This window comes from Lynx canadensis, chromosome B3, assembly GCF_007474595.2.
Source record: "Lynx canadensis isolate LIC74 chromosome B3, mLynCan4.pri.v2, whole genome shotgun sequence".
NCBI classification, from domain to species: domain Eukaryota; kingdom Metazoa; phylum Chordata; class Mammalia; order Carnivora; family Felidae; genus Lynx; species Lynx canadensis.
This window is the reverse complement of record NC_044308.2, coordinates 111,160,884-111,174,535: the sequence shown is the minus strand read 5'-3', so window position 1 is coordinate 111,174,535 and position 13,652 is coordinate 111,160,884. Positions and strand designations below refer to the sequence as shown.

General features: G+C 46.0%; 1 protein-coding gene across 2 annotated transcripts in view; it reads right to left on the bottom strand.

Moving 5' to 3' along the window:
- Positions 1–1,248: 1,248 nt before the first annotated feature.
- FNTB (farnesyltransferase, CAAX box, beta) overlaps positions 1,249–13,652 on the bottom strand; it is a 67,821-nt gene continuing 55,417 nt past the window's right edge. Inside the window, exons 10-12 of one of the 2 annotated variants that reach the window (XM_030319318.2) lie at positions 9,098–9,209; positions 8,110–8,224; positions 1,249–2,713 (exon numbers count right to left, since the gene is read on the bottom strand). In XM_030319318.2, coding sequence (XP_030175178.1) covers positions 2,582–2,713; positions 8,110–8,224; positions 9,098–9,209 — 359 coding nt within the window. In that variant the 3' untranslated portion in view covers positions 1,249–2,581. Of the gene's footprint in view, positions 2,714–7,204; positions 7,566–8,109; positions 8,225–9,097; positions 9,210–13,652 lie in introns of those variants that run through there. The other variant, XM_030319319.2, reaches the window with a different exon arrangement.

Sequence of the window (13,652 nt, the reverse complement as noted above, 5' to 3'; positions counted from 1 at the left end):
TTGGGGTCCATCTGGACATCTGTGGTAGTTCTGTATTTCTTTATTGGTGAGGGAGATATTTGGGGTAACCCATCTTGAATGCTACGTAAGTGCCTTCTACTTAAGGATACACATGATAAATCTGTTTATCTGAGAATTTATCTCCAGCACCCACTTTGAATGCTGTAAAAGTCAAGAAATCCTCCAGACCCAACTGGGAGCAGAAAGGGAGTCTCATGGTTATGCCAGTGTAAACCCCCTGAGACAAGAATGCCAGGGCGCCTGGGTGGCTCAGTCGGTTTGGCATCCGACTCTTGATTTTGGCTCAGGTCATGATCTCACGGTTCATGAAATGAACCCCATGTCGCGCTCTGTGCTGCCACGCAGAGCCTGCTTGGGTCTCTCTCTCCCTCTCTCTCTGCACCCCCAATAGTGTCCTCTCTCTCTAATAAAAATTTTTTAAATACCAGTAAATGACCCTCTCTCCTCTACCTAGGCAAACTTCACCTAATCCTGGGGCCAGCTCAAACCCTCTCCCCTTGGTATAAAGCCAACTCATACCGAAGCAATCCCTTCTGTCTCTAATCACATCAATTACTACAATTAATCCCCTAATACCTTGAGGCTGCTGGTGTTAGAGGGTTTGGCCTTTTGTTACAGTCATGGGAAGGATGCATTTCAATGTGCTGCTTTGTGGCCCAAACTGTTTTGTTATCTGGGCAAAAAGAGCACGGGGGCAGGAATTATATTCCAAGATGAGGATACCCTCTTCTCGTCCATGGAGGGTCAGGACACGGAGTATCTGCCTTGTTGGCCTCCCTTGAGAGAGAGTCTCTCACCAGATGAGAAGGAAAGCCAGGTGACCACAGGATTCTGGCCCGTTCTGTGACAGTCCCCCCGCCTCTGGTCAGGACAGCCACCTCCACCTGTTGCTGAATTCTCGCCTTCGGACTCAGGAGCACAGTCTCTGCTCAGAATCAGACAGACACACAGACACCATGAGACGCGGCGTACAGAGGGCTGGGACAAAAGTAAACAGAACTGGTTTGGGGAGCTTGGGAGACAGAGCTTCTCCCACTGCTTGTTGGGCCCACGGTGGCATACACTGGAGCAGCTGTCTGAGGGTGGAACCCAAGTCAGATCCCTGCAAGGTCTGAAATGTCACACGCACGGGAGACCGGCAATCTGCGAGCAATCTTCAGTAACTCCCGACAGTGGACACTCTGAGGGAATGTTCTTGGGACCAGTCCACAAATGAGAGACATCAGAGAAAATGTTATTCTTTTATTATTTCAAGGAGGTAATACATAGCCCAATCCGCCAAAGCAATAGGGAATGAGAGGCAGCAGACGGCCAGAGTTTTGAGAAGAGCCCCGTGCCGCACCTCCAGGCTCCCGTCTGCTCGCAGTCCGGGGCTGCATACGTGAAGGCCAGGTCAGCCGCACGGAGTGTGCCGTGACTGTAGCAGCGGACAGATGGCCCAACTCAACGCCCCGCTGACCGAGAAAGGGCTCCCCGTGAGCAGCAGAGGCCCTGCCGGGCTGAGCACGCCGGGCGGCACTCAGCCCTGCCGCAGCCGGCTGAGCAGCCAGCCTATCTAGCACTTGATTTTATCTCTGTGAGACTAGAGTGGGCAGGATGTGAATAAATCCTGAGTCAAATTAAGGTGAAAGACTTAGTAGTGTTAATACTCCAGATGAGAGAAGACAACACCGTCTCGGAGGGTGATGGGCTGGGAGTCTGAGGGAAGAAAGATGGAAACACGCACAATGGCCACAGGCTGCGGGTGCGGCCTTGAGGACACGAGAAGGGTATTTCACATACATGATGGGGGGCGGGCACTGGGGCTGCTTCCTCGGACACAGAAGTGAACTAGAGGTTCCTTTTCCACTCATAATTGGTTTCCTGGGTCTAAGTCACCACCCCTGTGGCTGAAGCGAGTCCCGCCCTGGGGAGAAGTGTGGCTCAGTTCTCCAGTGCGGAGGGGGAGGGACTCACAACTCAAGGAGATCTTTCTCCCCCACCCCCAGCTCCTTTCCCTTGCAAATGACTGAGGTGGAAGGTGAGAGGTAGGGCATCTCCTAGTGAAGTCCCACCATGATTTTTTTCTAGAGAATTCACTGTGATGGGACCAAAGCTCCCCCTCCCCCTCGGCACGGAATAGACTTATTTCCACTCAGGGGAGGGCACCTTCCTGGTGACTTAATGGTGGCGTGCAGGGGGGAATCGCAGCAGTGACTCATAGACACCGTTCATTTCAGTACGACTGTCCGGGCCAGAGAGCTGGCGGCGAGGGACTGGTCCTGCCCAGCATGCACCGTTCCCCAACAATCCTGGCCAGGCCAGAGCCGGGTTTAGATGCCGCACGGGCTGACAGATTTTTGGTTTGACGGAAGTGGAAAGAATTTTTTAAAAACCACGCCACTATTTTCTCCAAACCCAGGACCATCAGTTTTGTTTTGTTTGACAAGAAAAGGACAAAGGACCACAGCTCCCTAGTGGCCAAGGCTTCCGCAGCACGGAATGCAGTATGTATCGAAATGTATAAACCTGGGTCTGACTGGGGAGGTGGGTGAACATAGAGCCAGGGGCCCTGGGTCTTCTAGTCGGTGGCAGTCTCTGCTGGTGCCTCGTTGTCATGTTCCTCAAAGCCTGGGACTGGCTTCTGCAGGAAGTGCATGGTGGCCTGGATCACCTTATCTGGTCCAATATTGTACACAGGGTGAGTGGGCTGCTGCAAAGAGAACAGATGCCGATCAATCACCCCAGTGGTCCTTGCGACCGTGCACAGACTTGAAACCTTTACATGCACTTGTAAGAATTTATCAGAAGAAGGAATCATCAGAGATACACAGGGAGGTTTATCACCCCAGGCCCTGATGTTCAACAACAAGGTATTAGTAAAAGCATTTAACGCTACATGGGATACAAAGGAATATTACACAGCCGTTTAAAAACATGCTTTCAAATATTTAATGGTAAGGGCAAATGCTTATAATGTATCATGTGAGGAAAACAGTATATATAATGTTATCCCAAACTTACTTTTTGAAAATGTGTTTATAGATGTGATTTATAGGCAGAAATTGGACATACGCCAAAATCGGTCCCATGATATTTTCTTATACTTTTGTATATATTCTAATTATTAAAACATACATGTCTTTATTTACATTTGTAATCAAGGAAAAGGACCACAACGCTATGATGCAGTAAAAGCATCAGGCCATATTTAAACTCTTTTATAGTAGTCTACTACATCATAGAAATCCAAAAGAAACTTTAGGTCTGAGACAGGGCACAACTGGAGGCCAATATTCAGGACTCATCCACTCTGGGAGAATGAAGGAGGGGACAGAAATGCAGGAGAGGTTTTAAAACTACTTTTAAAATACTATGGGGGCGCCTGGGTGGCTCAGTTGGTTAAGCGTCCGACTTCGGCTCAGGTCGTGATCTCATGGTTCATGAGTTCGAGCCCCACGTCGGGCTCTGTGCTGACAGCTCAGAGCCTGGATCAGGTTTCAGATACTGTGTCTCCCTCTCTCTCTGCCCTTCCCTCATTCACGCTCTGTCTCTCTGTGTCTCTCAAAACTGAATAAACGTTTAAAAAAAAAAAAAGAGAGAGAGAATACTATGAGCAACTCTATGCCAAAACCTATAAAAGTACAGATAAACTGAATAATTCTATAGAACAATATAAATTTTCAAAAGAAATTCTTTAAAATTTGTATGAATACATTTTTTTTAAAGTTTTTATTTATTTAGTTTGGTGGGGGGAGGAGCAGAGAGAGAGGGAGAGAGAAAGAATCCCAAGTAGGCTCTGTGCTGTCAGCACAGAGTCCAATGCAGGGCTCAAACTCACAGAACCATGAGATTACGACCTGGGGCAAAATCGAGTCAGACACTTAACCAACTGAGCCGCCCCAACTTGTATGAATAAATTAAATCAGTAATAACAGTTGCTTATTCTGCTCCACCATTCCTCCCCCAAAATATCAGGCAGGCCTGGATGGTTTCTCAAGCAAGTGCTACCAAACCTACAAGAAACATAATCTCTAACTTATATAAACTTTTTCAAAGTCTAAACAAAAGGCAGGGGTGGGGGTGGAGAAGTACCCATCTAATTTTATGAGGCTGTGATATTATCCTGAAATATAAACTGGAAAGAGCAATGCAATAAAATAAAAATTCAGATCAGCTTTTCTTATGAATACCATGCAAAAAAAAAAATCCTAAATAAAAATACTAGTCAGGGACACCTGGGTGGCCCAGGTAAAAATACTAGTAAAATACTAGTCAGTCAGTTAAGCATCTGACTCTTGGTTTCAGCTCAGGTCATGATCTCGTGGTTTCGTGGGTTTGAGCCTCGTGTTGGGCTCTGTGTTGGTGGCGCAGAGCCTGCTTGGGATTCTCCCTCCCTCGCTCTCTGTCCCTCCCCCACTCGCACTGTCTCTCAAATTAAAAAAAAAAAATACCAGTCAAAAATGCTAGCAAACTGGGGCACCTGGGGGTCTCGGTTGCATGTGCAACTCATGGTTTTGACTCAGGTCACGATCTCACAATTTGTGAGTTTGAGCCCTACATTGGGCTCTGTGCTAGCAGTGCAGAGCCTGTTTGGGATCCTCTCTCTCCCTTTCTCTCTGCCCCCCCCCCAAATAAATAAACTTAAAAAAAATACTAGCAAACTGAATCCAGCAATGTATTAAACACACACAATCACGCTGTCCTCTGACCATAAGAAGGGCTGATCCTAGGAATGTAATGTTACCATCAGAACATTTATTAACAAAATATAGCACAGTCAAGGAGAAAAACCAGATGTAGAAAAAGCCCTCAGTAAAATTTAATATTAGATTATGATTGGAACAAACAAACAAGAAACAACCTGGCAAACCAGGAAGAGAGGGTTAAGTAACATCCTTAACTTGATAGGAGGTATTTATCAGAACCCTGCAGTAAGGATCCTACGTAATGCTGAAATTATAGACACCTTCCCATTACAACCAGAAGCAAGACAGGAGCGCCCCCCCTATGACCACCTCTAGTCAACACTCTATTGGGGTCTTAGCCAATATCCCAAGGCAGAAAAAGAAATAAAATTCTTAAGAATCAGAAAGAAAAAGGCAAAACTGTCCTTATTTGAAAATAACATCACATGCTAAATAAAAAAATCCAAGAGATTCTACAAACTATTACAACTATTAAGTTCAGCAAGGTGGCTGCATACAATTAAAATATAAATATCATTTCTGTACATTAGTAACAACCAGTCACAAATATAAAAATATATTCCAGTCACAATAGACACAAAAAGTACAAATTTCCTAGACATAAGTCTAACAAAAGATGTGTTAGTCTTTTATGGAGAAAATGATGTAGGACCACTGATGGACATGAAAAATAATCTGAAAAATCGTGTTCACAAATGGAAAGCCTTAATATTGAAATGAAGTCTATTCTCTCCCATTAATCTTAAATCTAATGCAATTCCCATAAAAATTCCATTATAGTATGTTTTTTTTTTTTTTTTTTTTGTGGAACTCGATAAGCTGATCCTAAAATTCATAGGAAAAAGCAAAAAGAAAGAATAGCAAGGCAATTTTGAAGAAAAAGAACAAGGGGATGGGACCTGCCTACCTGCATTTACAATTTGCTTAAGAGAGTACAGACAGGCAAACAGACCAGAGGAACAGAACAGAGTCACCTCATATACAGAAACTCGAGTACGTGACAGACATGTGACACACATCAGTAGGAAAGTTGTAAACTTCCGTAAGTGGTATTGGTCAATTGGTCATCTACATGGAAAAAATATAAAATTATATCCAACCCTCACCACAGACAAAAATCAATTCCAAGAGAATTAAAAATCCAGATGGGAAGAGCAAAACTTTAAATGGTTTGGAAGAAAATATACGTATGACCTCAGTGTAGGGAAAGATTTTTTTTTTTCTAATGTCTTATTTTTGAGAGGACAGAGCATGAGCGGGGGAGGGGCAGAGAGAGAGGGAGACAGAATCGGAAGCAGGCTCCAGGCTCCGAGCTGTCAGCACAGAGCCCAACACAGGGCTCGAACTCACAAACCATGAGATCATGACCTGAAGTTGGATGCTTAACCGACTGAGCAACCCAGGTGCCCTGGGAAAGACTTCTTTAAAAAAAATTTTTTTAATGTTTATTCCTTTTTGAGAGACAGAGAGACAGAGCGTGAGTGGGGCAGGGGCAGAGAGAGAGGAAAACACAGAATCCAAAGCAGGCTCCAGGCTCTGAGCTGTCAGCACAGAGCCCAACGTGGGGCTCAAACCCATGAACTATGAGGTCATAACCTGAGCTGAAGACACTTAACACACTGAGCCATCCAGGCACCCCCGGGAAAGATTTCTTAAGTACCCCTCCACCCTCAAAAACCAAAAAGGCAGTAAAACTGTTCACTATAAAATTAAAAATCTTCTATTCAACAACCAAATAACCCACTAAAAGTGAAAAGACAAGTCACGAACTGGAAGAGATTTACTACACACGTCACCGACACAGGATTAGTATTGAGAACACACAGAGAACGCCTTCAAATGTGTAAGAAAAGGGCAAACGATTAAAATTACAAATCAGCAAGCAAGCAAGCAGCTGGCAGGCAATTCACAGAAGACATAACACAAATGGTCAACGAACATTTGAGAAGATGCTCAACCTTACTACGAATGAGGGAAATGTAAAAATAAAACTGAGATACCATTTCCCATCTATCAAATGGCAGAGAGGAAAAGTTGGACCACAGAGCAACTCATCTGAGTACTGTGTGAGTGTAAAACGACACAAGCCACACGGGCAGTGGCGGGGGGGGGGGTGTTATCTATGAAGATGAAGGTGTGTGTGCTCTTCAACCCAGCAAGTCTCTCCTAGAGAAACTAACACAAGAATGTGCACTGTGACTCCGTTTGCAATGGAACAAACCGAAACCATCTCAATGTTCACCAACAGGAGAAGAAAAATCAGTTGGGGTACATTTATACAAGGGAATACCATATAGTTGTTAAAATGTTCAAGTAGAGCCACATATGTGAACGCGGGTAAACCTCAAAAGTGTAACGGTCAGCAAGAACAGCAATGCACAATAAGTGATCCAATAGCTACTGTCCTAAAAGGCATGAAAACATTCGCTGTCTATATTGTTTATGGATACATACATATGTAGTGATAGCACAAAACTTATCTGCAGGCATGCCAAATGTCAAACTTAGGACAAGGTGATGCTGGGGATGGAAGGAGACTGACAAATGGAAAAGGGGTGCATGGGAGGCGAATATGGAAAAATGTTAAGACTTGAAAAAGCTGAGTGGTTGCAACTCCGATTTTGTCTGGTTATCAGTGAGGCTGAGCATCTTTTTATCCATACTGGCCATCTGTGTTCCTTCTGTTGGAACTATTCTGTGACAGTCTGCACGGGCCCCGTGATTTGATGGCCGTGGACGGTCTTAGTTGGATTCATGTCACAGGCTCACGTCTAGGCTCAGGGGTATTTCCCGCGGCCAGGCTGGTCTAGGGCTGGATGTGGGGCTGAACATCCTGCCCGCAAGGGGCTGACAGCTCTGGGAGGCAGCAGACAAAACCAAGTTAAACACACGCTACAAACTGCAACTGAGTACCACAAGGGGCACAAACAAGGCGCGGTGGTGGAGCACTGTAGGGAGGCCTCCTTCACAGAGGTGGTCTGGGAATCTTCTCTGGAGAGACGGCACGTCACTGTAGGCTCCAGAAGACAGCCAGCCATGCAGCGAGGACTGTGTGGCTGCAGATTCCAGAAACCTACTGCCTCTTAGTACATTTCCTCAATGGAACTATGAATAGAGGTCTGGGTCTGAGGCAGGGATAAAGGCACAGAACCTCTGTCTCAGACTGGATGCCCCCACCTGGAACCCTGAGTTTGCCTTAAGATAGTTCCCTCCTGGGTCCCAGGCTCCCTCCGGGGCGGCTGCCAATGGAGGGAGGGTGGGGGCTGCGTGCTCACAGGCCTGCCCACAGGAGGCACATGGATAGTTGTGCAGGACACGCATGGCTGCTCCCCTCTCTTGGTATGCCCCCATCCTGGGGACCCTGTGGAGAAGCGCCATCAAGCCCCCCACCCGGCCTTACCAGAGCATTTTCGGGCACACCCAGGACCACATCGTGCAACATGGCTCCACTGCCGAAGTGCTGGGCTATGGACAGGCCGCTCAGGCAGTAGCAGGTGTGGTAGAAGTCCCGAGACCTACAAAGACAAGGTGGCTCTGAGCAGGGACTCCTCCACTCCCACAAATCCCCCCAGGCACAGCCTCCAACAGGAGACTCAGGCCTGGAGCACACCCCCACATCCCAGGCCCAGGTCAAGCCGTGGCATTTCTGAGCCCCACTCTTCAGCCCTGCACCCTTGTAGTCTTGTAGACTTGTAGTCGGTCCCCCCAGGGTCTCCTCCAGCTGTCTTCCAGAAAGGACTCTCCAGGGTAGTGCTGGTGCTAAATTAATGTATTTCTCAAAAAAAAAAAAAAAAATCCTACCAAAATGCCTAGAAATGAGCCAAATTCTCCCTGACAAACTGCTAGGGACCAGCCTTCAGCTGGGCCTTCCCCTGGATGCTGACAGTCACAGGGTGTGTGCTGGCCCAGTAGCAAAGGGAACAGGACTTATCTGATTTCCCTTTTCTTTTTACTGTGGCGCCTCAAGGTATTTAATCTATGCTGCAATAGTTGTGATTATAATTTCTGTTTATGACACTCAAGGGTTTTAAAGTCCTATATCCTGTTCTATTTAAATCAGTTTCGTTTAAAAAAAAAAAAAAAAAAAGGCAAGAAAAGCCACCAACCTGGCAATCTATGTACCTACCCAGAGAGGGGGCTGCATGGAAGCTGGGGGAAAAGATGGGCACTGGGGGGTGCCAGGATGGCACTGGAAGGGGTGCTCCCACTGGGAGGCTTCTTCCCACAACACACTAGCACCAAGCAGCTGGATGGAAAGGGAGCCCCCTCCCCCCTGCCCCCCAGGCTTTTAAAGGTCAGCGGCTGTCACCCTCTGGTTCTGGGGAGGCTTGAGTGGCACACCATCTCTCCCCTCCCTGCCCCTCCCTCTCCCAAGAGAAGGCACTCACTTGCCAGGCTTATCCAGAAGCCCCCCGGCGGGGCACTGGCAGCACATAAGAATGTACTCCTGCAGGGCCTGCTGATGAAACATCCAGTGGCTCATGCTGAGGGCAGGGTCGCCTGCAGAAAGGCATAGCGTCAGGGCAGGGCATGCCCGGTGGGCATCCAGCACGGTATGAATGACGTCTTTGTATTTTATTACCCACTGGGGACAGTTAAGGTTTCCCTCTATTATTCCTGGACTAATTTTGAAAATTACATTCTTGGGACACTTGATATCTACGCCCACGTCCCATGATATGTCCCTTCTCCCGACCTTTGACTTGAGTCAAAGAGCAGCAGTGCAGAACGATACCTTGGGGTATACGCCCTTACTGTGAATGCCTGTCCTAAACCACATCATGGACAGGCGTGGGCCAGCTGGCTATCTCTGCCTTCCAGATCCACCCTCTCACTGCTCCTGACTCAGTCCACAACTCCCTCCTCTGGGCCTCTTAAGACATTTCCTCTAGCACATCCCTGACTCTAACTGGCTAAGAGAACTCTCAACAGGGGTGATGTCTGTTCCTTCTACTTTTCTAAAACTCAACTTAATGTATCTCCAAAGGGCATCCTCCAACTCCTCTCTTGGCCTCAAAAACTGTTCCTAAGAAGGATTACTAGGAACCGCCAGGATTTCTGCATCATACAATAGGGTAGGGCACCTGAGTGGATCAGTTAAGTGTCTGACTCTAGATTTCGGCTCAGATCATGATCTCACAGCTTGTGAGTTCAAGCCCTGAGTCAGGCTCTACACTAACAGCAGGGAGCCTGCTTGGGATTCTCTCCCTCTCCCTTTCTACCCCTCCCCTGCTTGTGCTTTCTCTCAAAATAAGTAAATAAACTTAAAAAAAATATGGCAGCAGGAGCAGAAACTGGCAGTTCTGGTAATAACGCTCATGTATGAACAAGCAACTGGCCTTCTTCATTCTGAAGCTGAATCAGTATGGTCGGAGAATTCCGTGGGCTGCATAGTTATCAAATGCAGATGACAGAGACTGCCAACAGATGGATGCTTCCAGAAGCATTTACGTGGGAATTTTTTTTTTTTTTTTAAATATACACATGCATTAAGTCCTTGGTCAATTTTATACTTGGATACTCGGGCTACTACAAAGATAGCAAGTAATCTGTAAATAGCAATTAAAAGCTAATTTTTCCTTCTTCCAGTCTGTTTCTGTGCATTTTTCTATATAGTTATTATAATTTTATATTTTGCATTCTCCATTTAACACTATAGGCATACATTTTTCTATGCTGTTATCATACTGTTGATTTTTGCCTTGTAATTTCTTCTTTAAAGAAGCAAATTTAATAGCTACTGGGATTTGAGGGGGGTAATGATGAAAATTCTACAATAGATTATGGTCATGGCTGCACAACTCTGATTACACTAAACACCACTGAGTTGTATATTTTAAGTGAGTGAATTGTATGGTATGTAAATTCTATCTCAAGAAAGCTGTTACTTTTTCTTTAAAAAGCAAATTTACTAAACTTTAGGATCACTGCATTAAACATCTGTACAAAATATCCTTTTATTCTATATCCTGTAGGAAATAAAAGACTATTATAAGGTAAGTGCCAACCTGTCGCTAAAAGCAGAATCTGAAAAGAAATTGCTATGTTTATTATCAGACAGATTACAGAGTGGGTCGGTTGCCTGCTACCTTATGGAAATCTACAAACTCCGAGTCCACAAACTCCACCAGGAGCTTCCAGGGGTCCTGAATCTGCACAGCAGCTCACACAACCAGAGATGAAAGCAGGCGTGATGACGGGTGCTGCTTGTGCACCACAATTGGCCTTTTAGTCCTTTATACCTCTCCCTTCAATTACAAATCCCCATTATTATGTCATTTTGCTTTTCAAAGATTCCTTTTATCTAAGAAATCAAAAGTTTTCCCAAACAGTAACTGACAGGTTCAGCCACATGCCGCTCAATTTCACAGGTGGACAAATCCAGGCCTGGAGTATGTCCCAAGGAACACACAAGCAACGAGTAACCATCAATCTAAACCCAAACTCACGGGCCTGCTGCTTTCTTACTGCTCCACAGAAACCAAATAACTCACTAATTTAGTCAGCATTGAATATTTTTAAGATCTTAGTAATTCGTTCTTCGGGGCGCCTGGGTGGCTCAGTCGGTTGAGCGTCCAACTTCAGCTCAGGTCATGATCTCGCTGTCCGTGAGTTCGAGCCCCGCGTCGGGCTCTGTGCTGACAGCTCAGAGCCTGGAGCCTGCTTCGGATTCTGTGTCTCCCTCTCTCTCTGACCCTCCCCCATTCATGCTCTGTCTCTGTCTCAAAAATAAATAAACATTAAAAAAAAATTTTTAAAAAAAATTCGTTCTTCTACTCAACTGCTGTCTTCTATACACATAAGGCAGCCACCTGCATGGAACCACTAACGGCCACTTGCTCAGTGAGGTCGTGTGTCGGTCCTTTGTTATCTCTTTAGCCAGCAACGTGATCATCGCCTTTACAAAATCTATTTGGTCATTTACTAAGATAAAAGTAGTAATGCACGTGGTTAACAACAGCAACAAAAAAGGCAGAGTGTAGTACAGAAGGAAAAACAATTCAACACGTATGTCTCCCTCCCTTCATCTCCCACCCTCCTCCCAAAGGTGCCCATTGCTAAAGGGGTTTTGCTCGCTTCCAGGAAAAGCTGTGGAGAGGTCGGTCCGTGTGCACAGAGACCACTCTAGGCCTGGCCCTTTACACTTTATGTTGTGTCCTGGAGAGTTTTCCAATATTAGCTCATTGCATCTAACCACGGGATGGGGAGATCATAATTTATTCAACTATTAAACTTTTAATGAGCATTTGGTTGTTTGCCATTAAAACTCCACTTCAACACACATCCTTTGCTAATATCTCTGCAGGTAAATTCCCGAAAGTGTACTTGCTGGGTTTAAGTAATTTAGACAAATCTCCAAACTACCCTCCAAAAAAACCGATACAGCTATTTACACCCACACTGACAGTACAAAAGTGCCTGTTTTTCCACACTCTCCCCAACATCGGGTACCGCGTTTTCTCCTCTCTGCCAACGTGACAGTAAAAACGACCAGTGTCCCACTGATTCTATTCACATTTCTTTCACTGCCATCTTTTCGTTTCATGCATGTCGCCTGTGCTGGTTAGAAGCAAGGCTCTGACGGAGGCGTAGGTGGCGATCGGGCATTATAAGGCAAGTTGCTCACCCTTGCTGGTCTTTGTTTCCTCATCTGTAAGATGGGGATAACAACAGCACCTATCACAGCACTGCTCAGAGGATCAAATGAGAAAACACCTGTGGAGGACTCCGTTCAGTCCCTGGCTGAGGCTGAGCGCTTGGCAAGCCTCAGCGGCCGGGAGGAGCGGTGGTCGTAGAGGGGGTAACACAAGTAGTAGCTCTTTCCTGCCCGTCCGGAATCTGCCCGTTCAGATCCTCTGCCTGGTTTTCAGTGGGGCTGTTCATCTGTTTCTTAGTGATTTAGGAGCCTCTCAACTAAAAGAAATTTAGCCCTTTGTCATTTGTCACAAATAATTTGTCCTACCTTGCTACTTGTTTTGTTTATAGAATTTCTCTTCTTTTATAAAAGAATTTTCTTTTTCTTTATGCAAATTAATTGTAGAAAATCAGAAAATACACATAAAAAAAGAAAGAAAACAAATATTGCATGTCGCTTCACAGTCCAGGTGCCTTCTCGTAATTTTTTGGAGTCCACTCTTCGCTAAAAATGGAATTATATACAGACTGCTTTGAAACCTTTGATCACAGTGTATCATGAAAATCTTCACACACATCGTCTCCTTGCGACTCCCAACGTCAGTATTCTGCCCACCACTCAAGACACTGCCCTTCCCTTCCCACTGCTGCTGAGAAGTGGGTGAGCTTCAAGCCCAACACAGGCCTTCTCCTGGGCCCTGACAAAAGCTGCAAGGTCCACGATTCATAGGCAGCGCTTTCCACAGGCAAAGCTCTGAATGTCATTTCCTCCAGGACCTGTGCTACAATAAACAGAATGTCAATTGGGGCCCCTCTGAAGATGCTGGCAGGGAGCACTCTTCTCACAGCTCTCCTGGATTTTCCTGGCATCTCATCCCTGCCAGGGACAGGTTTGGGAAAGGCTGACCATTTTACCAAGGGCTTGACCTCACTAGTTTCAAATAAAGAAATCACTAAAACTCTAAGTTATTTTTGCTTTGAAAACACTGAAGTTTCAGGGAATTCTTGACCTCCCAATCATAGTGGTCAAGCCAGAGACCGTGCAGGCTCCAGAGTCAGGGGGATGATCTATCCTAACGCCCTGAGACCCTAAGCCCAGGGGCCCAAGGCAAGGAATCTCAGGACAGACTGACACCGGCAGAATGGGAAGCCAAGGGGGCGCCTGGGTGGCTCAGTTGGTTAAGGATCCGACTTTGGCTCAGGCTCAGGACATGATCTCACGGTTCATGGGTTCGAGCCCTCATCGGGCTCTCTGCTATTAGTGCAGAGCCTGCTTCGTATCCTCTGTCTCCCTCTCTCTCTGCCCCT